The 10,688-nt window shown below is 56.4% G+C and overlaps 2 protein-coding genes across 5 annotated transcripts in view; one reads left to right on the plus strand and one right to left on the minus strand.

The window, feature by feature from the left end:
* The window catches only part of CHERP (calcium homeostasis endoplasmic reticulum protein), a 23,926-nt gene extending 18,482 nt beyond the window's left edge, over positions 1-5,444 (plus strand). Inside the window, exons 11-17 of the mRNA XM_003275790.3 lie at positions 57-295; positions 1,683-1,816; positions 2,424-2,510; positions 2,822-2,965; positions 3,067-3,183; positions 3,612-3,706; positions 3,974-5,444. Of these exons, the coding sequence (XP_003275838.1) occupies positions 57-295; positions 1,683-1,816; positions 2,424-2,510; positions 2,822-2,965; positions 3,067-3,183; positions 3,612-3,706; positions 3,974-4,167 (1,010 nt within the window). The 3' untranslated portion in view covers positions 4,168-5,444. The remainder of the gene's footprint in view (positions 1-56; positions 296-1,682; positions 1,817-2,423; positions 2,511-2,821; positions 2,966-3,066; positions 3,184-3,611; positions 3,707-3,973) is intronic.
* Positions 1,970-10,438, minus strand: C10H19orf44 (chromosome 10 C19orf44 homolog). 4 transcript variants are annotated; one of them, XR_004031997.1, is made up of 4 exons: positions 10,209-10,438; positions 8,669-8,835; positions 5,996-6,223; positions 1,970-3,238 (listed from the first exon to the last, which is right to left on the minus strand). XR_004031997.1 is itself a non-coding variant. In XM_030820520.1 (4 exons), exons 1-3 carry the CDS (start codon positions 10,294-10,296, stop codon positions 6,035-6,037), a joined length of 327 nt encoding a protein of 108 aa, XP_030676380.1. In that variant the 5' UTR covers positions 10,297-10,438; the 3' UTR covers positions 1,970-3,238; positions 5,996-6,034. The 4 variants fall into 4 exon arrangements, 3 of the variants coding, with proteins under 3 accessions (XP_030676380.1, XP_030676382.1, XP_030676381.1); XM_030820520.1 differs by having other exon boundaries at positions 5,996-6,106; XM_030820522.1 differs by having other exon boundaries at positions 5,996-6,106; positions 10,045-10,438.
* Positions 10,439-10,688: the final 250 nt, after the last annotated feature.

The following is a 10,688-nucleotide window of genomic DNA, read 5'->3' on the forward strand; positions in this document are numbered from 1 at the left end:
GTCACCTGGGAGATCCTGACTGGCCTGTGGTCCTGAGGCAAGTCTCTGTTTTGCAGAAATGGGGCCTCCTCACCACCACCCTGGCCACCGCATGCCTCATCCTGGCATCAACGAGCACCCGCCCTGGGCTGGACCCCAGCACCCCGACTTCGGCCCTCCCCCCCACGGCTTCAACGGGCAGCCCCCACACATGCGGCGACAGGGCCCGCCCCACATCAACCACGATGACCCCAGCCTGGTCCCCAACGTGCCCTACTTCGATCTCCCTGCTGGGCTGATGGCGCCCCTTGTGAAGGTAATGCCCCACGGCGGGCTCCAAGCTGAGCATGCTTACCACACTGGCCCCCGTTTCTCCTCGTGAAAAGTGAACACACGGGACCGGGTGCCTCCCGGGGCTCCCCTTCCTCATCTCCCATTCCCTAGGGACCCTGATCTGTCAGTGGGAGGTGTCCAAACCGGAGTTGCACGGTGTGGCCGTAAGCGACGCCATGTCTGCTCTGCCCCTCCTATCCCTCCCGCCGCAGGGAGCTTCAGCCATGTGGGGCCAGCTGGGCTATGAGGCTCGAGTCCTCCCTTCGTCCTTTTTGGTCCAGGCCCTCAGAAGCACCTTGTCCCAGGGCTGCTGATGGAGGGAATGTCTTAGAAGGAGCACCTGTGAGCTGTGCCTGCCAAGCACAGAGGGAGGGGGGTGGCCCTGGAGGAGCCGGGCAGGGCTGGCAGCAGCTGATACCACTGTGGGGTGGCCGGAGCATAGGACAAGAGGTGAGGCAAGAAGGGGCCAGGTCTGGCCGGGCGCGGTGGCTCACGCCTGTAATCCCAGCACTTTGGGAGGCCGAGGCGGGTGGATCACGAGGTCAGGAGATCAAGACCATCCTGGCTAACACGGTGAAACCCCATCTCTACTAAAAAATACAAAAAATTAGCCCGGCGTGGTGATGGGCACCTGTAGTCCCAGCTACTCGGGAGGCTGAGGCAGGAGAATGGCGTGAATCTGGGAGACGGAGCTTGCACTGAGCCGAGATCACGCCACTGCGCTCCAGCCTGGGCGAGAGCGAGACTCCGTCTCAAAAAAAAGGGGGGTGCTGGGGGGCTCCAAGGGCATGCTGACCACTGCCACTTCCCATCCCCCCTCAGACACATCCACCTGAAGTCCAGGCAGACTTCATGGAGCCATGGGCAGCAGGGAGAGCTGCGGGCAGGGGCCCCAGCAAGCCAGGCAGGGCAGGGCAGGGCCTCAACAGGAGGACAGAGACAGAGCAGAAGGAGGAGACAGGCCAGCGGGCTCCGGGGCTGGGGCTGAGGCTGAGGCTGTTCTGAGGGAGGGGCCCAGGGTAGGCATTGCGAGCAAAGGGTGACGTGAGGGGCCCGCTGCATGTCTGTGAATAAACCAGGGGGTGTTCATGTCACCCGAGTTTGGAGACCATGTCCCCTGTGGGTGATTTTCTGAAGAGAGAACCCTGTGATTGTCATCAGCCTTAGAGCAGCTGTGACCCACCATGGTTGGTGTGGCTGAGGTCCTGCAAGAGAGTGGGTTCCCCAAGAGGGAAGCATGAGGAGCTCTGGTGCCCAGGGTACCCTTGACACTGAACCTGGGCCCTGCCCTGACCCCACTCCCTGCAGACCCTGGGTGGGCCTGAGAGGGTTCTGCCCAGGCAAGGTGACAGCTGGGTTCTCTGCTGCAGCTGGAAGATCACGAGTACAAGCCTTTGGACCCTAAAGACATCCGCCTCCCGCCCCCCATGCCGCCCAGCGAGAGGCTGCTGGCTGCAGTGGAGGCCTTCTACAGCCCCCCGTCCCATGACAGGCCCAGGAACAGGTAAGGGGCCCAGGTTGGTGGGGCGGGCAGGAGGCCTCTGTCCCCTCTCCCGGCTCTCTGCAACCACACCTTCTGCCCAGGCTAGAAAATGTGGCTGTCCCTCAGGAGGAACTGCCCTCCCCCCGCCCCTGAGTGACAAGTGTGTGTCACAGGCACAGCACACACGTGGCCCTCAATGAAGAGCATTTTAATGGAGACACATCAGAAGAACTTAGGGAAGGTGTGGCATGGCGGCACGTCTCAAGCAGCCGGCTGCCACAGGGCCCTCAGCTTACCCTTTCCAGTGGTCACCCCTCCTTCCTATGCTGGGCTGCAGGCCTGTGCACCCATGAGTCAGTGTTCCTGTTCCCCAGTTCCACAGACCATGGGTCCCCACCACCTCAGTGGAACAGCAGGGTGGCAAGGGCGTGGACACTAGAGCCACTGGGCTACAGGAGGACAGCCCTGTGGGAATGCTGAACCAAGCTCTACTGCGCCCATGCTCGGAGTCCACAGCCACAGGGCCATGTACTCTCCAAGGTCCTGTGGATTAACTCCTGATGACTTTTTCACAAGTTCCTTGTGGGTGGGTGTCACGTGGTCACACAGGGAATGCCGTGTCTTACAGTGAAGGCTGGGAGCAGAACGGCCTCTATGAGTTCTTCCGAGCAAAAATGCGGGCCCGGCGGAGGAAAGGCCAGGAGAAGAGGAACAGGTAAAAGCGCAGACGTCTGCAGTGGCCGGGCGGCCAGGCCCCACAGCTTGTGATGGGTGGGAGCAGACCCCAGATAACGCTCATCACGTCCGCCCTCACACAGCCTGTGCCTATGGGGCGGTGTTTTCCACAAGGCCTGAATTCACACAGCAGCAGGCTTGGCCACACTATTTAGGAACTTGATACCATTGCTGTGGCTATGGCGCCACATCCACAGCCAGAGCCCCTGCATCTGGGGTCATCCAGGAACCTGAGGGCCAGGGTGGGCGCCCACCCACTGGGGCACCCGATCATCAGGCCTCTCCCCGCAGCGGACCCTCGAGGTCTCGGAGCAGATCGAAGAGTCGAGGGCGTTCTTCCTCCCGCTCCAACTCAAGATCCTCCAAGTCTTCAGGCTCGTACTCAAGGTCAAGGTCGCGCTCCTGCTCCCGTTCCTACTCCCGCTCCAGATCTAGGTAGGCAGAGGCTGCCTCAGGAGGGCAGTGCCTGAGGCCTCTTCCTGTGGCCTCCCCACGACGCCTGGCTGCTGCTGACCCTTGGGCACCCTTCCCTGCAGAAGTCGGAGCAGGTCGCGCTCCTCCAGAAGCCGCTCCCGGTCCCAGTCGCGGTCCCGGTCCAAGTCATACTCCCCAGGAAGAAGACGCCGGTCACGATCCAGGAGCCCCACCCCGCCGTAAGATCCTGTCTTAAGTGCTGCGCTGGTAACGCTGGGAAGCTGCGGTGCTTTGCTGTGAATGTGGAAACATTGGTGGTTAGGAGACTGTGTTAGGAGGCCGCCAGCATTAGCCCAGGGACAGTGGCACCCCTCACCCTTCACCACAGTAGTCACTTGGCGAAGCCTGAGGCGGTAGCTGGGGTCTGCTTTCTAACCACCATCGGGGTTCGAGGTGTCCTGCCCTCAGTGCTGAGCGTGGGGTGGGGGCCAGCGTCTGGAGCCCCCTTATCTAGCTGAGACAGGATAAACGGATAGAGACGCAAAATCTGCATATAATGTCACCTGGCGACAGCATGCACGCAAGCTGTGGCTGTGAGGCCCTCATCACTGTCATTCCAATAAATGTCTCAGTTACTTCTTAAACGAATAATTTGTCTCGATTTTAGTTCCTCTGCTGGTCTGGGTTCTAATTCGGCACCTCCTATCCCTGACTCAAGGCTCGGAGAAGAGAACAAAGGCCATCAGATGCTGGTGAAGATGGGTAAGGCGAGGGAATGGGGAGGGCACGGGAAGGGTCCTCACACGTGCTGGGCCGGGGAGTCACCAGTGCTTTCTCTTCCTCAATGCATGTGGGATGGATGGAGTCAGGCCGGTTCTGACTCTGCCCAGACCCTCTAGACAGGGCCGGCCTGCGGGTTCTCTCTACCCATTTCCCATGTCTACACTGCCTGTCTGGACATTCAGCCCCCCATGTGCACCCCCATCTGCCTCCGTCTTGTTGTGGTTGTGACTGCATCTCTGTCTCCAGGCTGGAGTGGCTCTGGTGGCCTCGGTGCAAAGGAGCAAGGGATCCAGGACCCCATCAAGGGCGGGGACGTCCGGGATAAGTGGGACCAGTATAAAGGTGTGGGCGTGGCCCTGGACGACCCCTATGAGAACTACCGCAGGAACAAGAGCTACTCCTTCATCGCCCGCATGAAGGCCAGGGACGAGTGTAAGTAGGCGCCCATGCAGGGAGCTGCGCCAGTGGCCAGCGGTGCCAGCTGTGGGACCTTCCTGGCTGACTGGCAGTGGAAGATCGCAGTGACAGCTCAGTTCTTACACTGTCTCCACTTGTGGAGAGCCACAGGAAGAGAAGGAAGACCAGCGCATGCCCAGTGGGAACGCCGTGCTCCATGGCGTGGAGGGCACGGGTGCCACCCACAAACCACACCAGGAGGCGCTGCAGCCACCAGGGCCCCAGGCTCGTTTTCCTTTATAGTGAAGCAAGAAACACAAGACCCTCTACCCCGAGTAAATTCTTCACCCATGAAGGGATGGATGTGCATCTGCCCTAAGTCAGACTGAAGCCTCCTCTCAGGCTCCAGGAGCATGTGCAAAAGGGATTGGCCTGGGCCAGAGCCGGCACCCCAGCTCCTTCCTCCAGCTCCCTCCTCCAGCTCCTGGCACCCACCGGCCCTGACCCGGCTTCCCCTCGGCTATGTAGGGACAAAGCTGAGGCCCAGTGCCATGACTACCCACAGATTGAAAACCAGAAACACAAAACTTTGACTTGACTTGCAAAGTGAAGCAGGGTTTTCATTTTTACTCTCCTTGGTTTAGTTCTAGAAAGAATATTGACCTGAGAGGAATCCCAGTGAGAGTCTGAAACCCAATTCTTCGAAGGCGTAGTGGCCCTTAGTTCAGTTATTTTAGTTGTTTAAGTTGATATTTTTTTTTCTGGAATGTAGCCATTTGCTGTTATCTGGGAAACAATATTCTAACAGGAAACCAGCCTAAGACACTTCAGGTCGAGCGCTCCCTCGGAGTCTGTGCCCGTCGCGTCCCCTGCTTGAGTTTCGCACTTGGAAGAACCCTGCACCAGCTGGCGTGTGCGACGGCCCAGTCCCATCCAGAGCATGGAGCCCGACCCCAGCCAGCGCCTTCCGCTCCATCATTTCATTTCACACCCCCGAAGGGAGGGGAGGCCAGGAGGGGAGCTGCTCCTGCCAGAAGCTGGTGGGTGACCGTTGGGAATCGGCCATACCTGGTGTCCATGGGCAGTCTGGTGCAATGCCATTCACTTGTACAGAAACATTTTTGAAAAATTCTTTTCAATAAGATGCAAAATCTTCCAACTTTTCAACCCACGTGATGAATATTTGATTTTGTTCTAGATTTCCTGTAGCTGTGAATTGTTAAAATGTATGATTCAGGATGAAACGTAAACACGTGCTGTTAGTAATTTCTTGTGGATTTCATTGTTTTGCCTTCAAATAAAGCATTTTTTTAAAGACCTTTCTCCCGCACATGTGTAAGTCAGAAGTGTGCACGGACTGAGTGAGGAGACACGTGTCCTGGTTTGAGCTGTGCAGCCTGGGGTCAGAGGCTGTGTCCAGGGGCTCACATGGCGTCCCCAGCATGCTGACCTGGTCCCATATCCTTATCCTCGAGCAGGGCTTCTGCCATCCACCCTGCCTCCCTCTGGCTCACCGGGATGCCAGGACCTGCCTGGGTGGAGCTGCTCTGCAGAGGCTGGTGGCCCCTGTCCTGCTGTGAGTGGGGACAGCTCCACTGAAACTTTCCACTGGCCTGTGGTGTCACGGAGCTGGGCATGCTGCTGGGAGAGCTGTCACTGAGCTGGGATTTGGCTCAGAGGAGTCTGGGGCCCTCACCGCAGCACCACCTGGCCCACCATGGAATGTCACACCTGGATGCTGACGTGTGTGTGTGTGTGTGTGTCCATCACCCCAGCACCACCTGCCCCCACCATGGAACGTCACACTTGGACACTGATGAGCTCTGTGTTTGTGTGCCTGTGTGTGCACATTGAGTACACAGGACGGGATACCTTTTGTTAGATGTCACGTCAAGCTCCACCTGCTGGTGCTCACAGCTCCTTGTTCACCTCCTCCAGGGCATCCTCCATGGTCAGTGGGGCAGGTCTGTGGCACCTAATGTACTGTCAGGCAGAGGACAGACCACACCATCACCATCGTCACCTCAGTACACTCTTGAGACGGTGCTGGAGGAGGGAGTGGAGCCGGCACCTGTCCCCAGCAGGCTCCTGTCAGGGTGACTGACAAGCGTAAAACCACAGGATGTGTGTGACAGGTTGGCACACGGGGCTGTGGGAACACTGAGGGTAGAGGGACACCCAGGTCAGCCCTGCGAGGGGTGAGCCCTGACAGAGAAAGGGAGGGGTGCCTGTGAGTGCCCTTGGAGTGGCTGAGATCAGGGAGAAGCGCCTGGAGCAGACAGCTGGGAGCTATGGTGGGCTGCAGCCAGGTGGCACAGTCAGATGGCTTCTGCCTGCATCGGATGGGCTGATGGACGCCCAACAGAGGCACGAGTTCAAAGCCCCCAGAGCGGTGCAATGAGCAAAGTTGAGATTGTACAGACCCGTGGGACTCACAACCTGCCCTCTTCAGCAGATAAACCACAAGGAAACGAGGCCTGGCGTGCAGGGGACTCAGAGGGCACAGTTCCAAAGCAGCGTCCCGGGGCATGTGGGAGAAACGCCCAGCCCCAGACCTGTCCCGCCTGCTTGCGGGCCTAGCATCGCTTTCATGGGGCTTCCAGGGGATCCCCAACCGCTCAGCGTTGAGAACCGGTTGCTGCTCTAGATTAAGAGGCTCAAAGGACACATCGGGGAGTATGGACTTTGGATCCAGATTACAAAATCGGAACAAAACACAACTTTAAATCAGACAAGCAGAAATCTCAACACTGGATATTCCTTGATACTTAGTAAATTTGGTTTGTGTATTATCCTATTATGGTTGTTTGTTTGAGACAAAGTCCCGCTTTGTCCCTCACTACAGCCTCAACCTCCCCAGCTCAAGTGATCCTCCTACCTCAGCCTCCCAGAGAGCTGGGACTACAGGCACACACCACTATGCTAGGCTAGTTTTTTTGTATTTTTTGTAGAGATGGAGTCTTGCTATGTTGCCCAGGCTGGTCATGAACTCCTGGGCTCAAGCGACCCACCCTGCCTCAGCTTCCCAAAGTGCTGGGATTACAGGAGTGAGCCACCACACCTGGCCTTTAACATCACTTTTTAGAAATAAACATTGAAAAATTTGTTATGTAAAATGTTTAAAGCAGGGGGCGGTGGCTCACGCCTATAATCCCAGCACTTTGGGAGGCCGAGGTGGGTGGATCACCTGTGGTCGGGAGTTCAAGACCAGCCTGACCGAAATGGAGAAACCCCGTCTCTACTAAAAATATGAAAAATTAGCTGGGTGTGTGTGGTGGTGCGCACCTGTAATCCCAGCTACTCGGGAAGGTGAGGTAGGAGAATCACTTGAACCTGGGAGGTGGAGGTTGCGGTGAGCTGAGATCGCACCATTGCATTCCAGCCTGGGCAACAAGAGCGAAACTCAGTCTCAAAAAAAAAAAAAAAGTTTATAAATAGATCACCATAAAGGACTGCATATAGCATAATGCCATTTCTATATAGAAATACATGGCCAGGCATGGTGGCTCGCACCTGTAATCCCAAAAATTAGCTGGGCATGGTGGCAGGCGCCTGTAATCCCAGCTACTTGAGAGGCTGAGGCAGGAGAATCGCTTGATCCCGGGAGGCAAAGGTTGCAGTGAGCCGAGATCACACCACTGCATTCCAGCCTGGGCAACAAGAGCAAAACTCCGTCAAAAAAATAAAAAAAGAAAAAGAAATACGCATACTATGATTCATACAAAAGTCTGAACGAGTATATTATTATCAACCTGGTAATAGTTACCTCTGAAATTAAGGAGAGCTTGCAGGTTACACATCTCTGTAACAAGATTTTCAAAAACAGCCACGTAATTTTTGGTAATCAGATAGTTTTTTTGAGACGGAGTCTTGCTCTGTCACCCGAGCTGGAGTGCAGTGGCACGATCTCGGCTCACTACAACCTCCACCTCCCAGGTTCAAGCGACTCTCCTGCCTCAGCCTCCTGAGTAGCTGGGACTACAGGCACCCGTCACCACACCTGGCTAATTTTTGTATTTTTAGTAGAGACAGGGCTTCACCACGTTGGCCAAGCTAGTCTCAAACACCTGACCTCAAGTGATCCCGCCCATCACAGCCTCCCAAAGTACCAGGCATGAGCCACCGCACCCGGCTGGTAATCAGATAAAAATTCTTAGAGGGTAAAAAAAGAGGTGAGGGTGATTGCTGAGGAGAACAGCTGGGCCGCCTCTGGCCCCATCTCGGGGATGTCTCAGGAGGCTCAGGGAAAGGGACAGGACCCCTCCCATGGGAGAAAACAGTGCCACGAACAGTAGGTCACACAGCCCAGGTGGGGCTGGCTACAAGGTGCAGGAGCTCAGCACCCCACCCTGTACCAGCTCTTGCCACAGGGTGGCAGGAAATGAGGCTCCCTCCACAGGGACAGAAGGTGATGGCCCCACTGCATCCCTGCAGCCCTGGGCTGGGCACTGGAGCCTGGACCCCGGCCCACATCCCCTCGGCCCGGCATCTGGGAGCTGCCGCTCCCCTACTGCCCTGCCCCTGCCCGTGGGGAGCTGTGCTCACCTCTTTGGCTTCCTCCAGGGTGTGGTAGTGGAAGGAGTCCGTGTCCAGGGAGCGCAGGAGGGAGGCGTGCAGGTGCCGGCTGGCCTGGATGAACTGCTGCGTCAGGCTCAGCTGCTGCTTCAGCACATCATGGAGCGCCAGCACGGCCGGGCTGTAGGCGGTCAGGGCTGCCCCAGCTCCGCGTTACTTGGTGGCTTTGCTGGGGCCCCACAAATTCTGCAGCCCCCCCCACCGCTCAGGTGCCAGGCTGCTCTCTGAAATCTTTTTTTTTTTTTTTTCTAGAGACAGGGTCTGATTCTGCCACCCAGGCTGGAGTACAATGGTGCCATCACAGCGCACTGCAGCCTCGAACTCCTGCGTTTAAGCAACAGTGGCTCACGCCTGTAATCCTAGCACTTTAAAAGGCCGAGACAGGCGGATCACGAGATCAGGAGTTCGAGACCAGCCTGGCCAACATAGTGAAACCCCGTCTCTACTAAAAATACAAAAAAAAATTAGCCAGGTGTAGTGGCAGACACCTGTAGTCCCAGCTACTTGGGAGGCTGAGGCAGGAGAATTGCTTGAACCCGGGAGGCAGACGTTGCAGTGAGCCAAGATCACGCCACTGCACTCCAGCCTGGGTGACACAGCAAGACTCCGTCTCAAAAAAAAAAAAAAATTAAAAAATTGAAAAGGGAAAAAAATAGTAAGTACCAGATGGACCCCTACGCGTATCACAAGCCTTTAGTGGCTCCGCTGGACTCAGCAAAGACTAAACTCTCTAAGATGGCTGTTGGGGCCCCTTCCTCATGCCTCAGGCTGGACTGGAGCCTTTCTGAGGGCCACAGAGACTCAGCCCAGGAGGCAAGGGGCATGTCTACCCAGGCTGTGCAACTCAGATCAGTCAAATAAATGTCTTCAGGGGAAATAAACTATGGCTTATTGATGTAATGCCACCAAGGGGAACATACAAAACAAAAGTGGCCTTGTGCCAGGCAGGGTGGCTCATGCCTGTGATCCCAGAACTTTGGGAGACCGAGGTGGGCAGATCATTTGAAGTCAGGAGTTCGAGACCAGCCTGGCCAACATGGAGAAACCCTGTCTCTACTAAAAATACAAAAATTAGCCGGGCATGGTGGCACATGCCTGTAATCCCAGCTACTCGGGAGGCTGAGGCAGGAGAATCGCTTGAACCCAGGAGGCAGAGGTCACAGTGAGTGGAGATCACGCCACTGCACTCCAGCCTGGGAACAGAGCGAGACTCTGTCTCAAAACAAACAAACAAAAAAAGTGGCCTTGTTGGGGTGCAGGGCACATAAGCATCACTCTTCACCTTCTTGTTTTGTGTAACATTGCTGTCCCTTTGCAAGAGACAGAAGGTTCAAGGGCATCCACACCTTTTCTCTCCTCATGGCAGGTGCCCGTGGCTGCAGTAATCCCCGTCCAATGGACCCCTGGAAGCAGCATGCAAGGGGGGCCACACCTCCAGAGTGGGTGTGAATCTGCAAGTGAAATGAGTCCTGAAAAATGTGACAGGAAGGATCCCGAGCCGGGCTGTTACCTTCTATTGCATCCGCGCTGATAACACGATTGGCGATGGGTGTCGGGTCCACGTAGGCGCCTCCCAGGGCAGGCCCCATGGCTGCCATGCCGGCCACTATCTCAGGGACGAAGAGAGGGGTAAGCAGGCAGGACACAGAGAAATGACTTTCGGGTCCACAGATACGACCCTGGAATAAACTACATGACCTTGTTCTTTCCTCTTTCTGAAGGTGATCGCCACTCTTGCATTTTTTTGGGGGGGGGGTTTGAGACAGGGTCTTGCTCTATTGCCCAGTCTGGAGTGCAGCAGCATGATCACAGCTCACACTACAGCTTCCTGGGCTCATGTAATCCTCCCATCTGTCTCCTAAGTAGCTGGGACTACAGGTGCGCCACCACGCCTGGCTAATTTTTAAAATTTTTTGTAGAGACAGCGTCTCCCTATGTTGCCCAGGCTGGTCTTGAACTCTTGGGCTCAAGCAATCCTCCTGCCTCAGCC

The sequence above is a fragment of the Nomascus leucogenys genome, chromosome 10 (genome assembly GCF_006542625.1).
Source record: "Nomascus leucogenys isolate Asia chromosome 10, Asia_NLE_v1, whole genome shotgun sequence".
Classification (NCBI taxonomy): Eukaryota; Metazoa; Chordata; class Mammalia; order Primates; family Hylobatidae; genus Nomascus; species Nomascus leucogenys.

Excerpts from the sequence above, each read along its gene's own strand:
- C10H19orf44 (XM_030820520.1), bottom strand. The coding sequence starts at position 10,296 with ATGGCAGCCATGGGGCCTGCCCTGGGAGGCGCCTACGTGGACCCGACA. Across the intron at positions 8,836-10,208 it reads CAGCGCGGATGCAATAGAAG|CCCTGACCGCCTACAGCCCG; the intron begins GTAACAGCCCGG and ends GAGCTGGGGCAG. Across the intron at positions 6,107-8,668 it reads CCCTGGAGGAAGCCAAAGAG|TACATTAGGTGCCACAGACC; the intron begins GTGAGCACAGCT and ends TCTGCCTGACAG.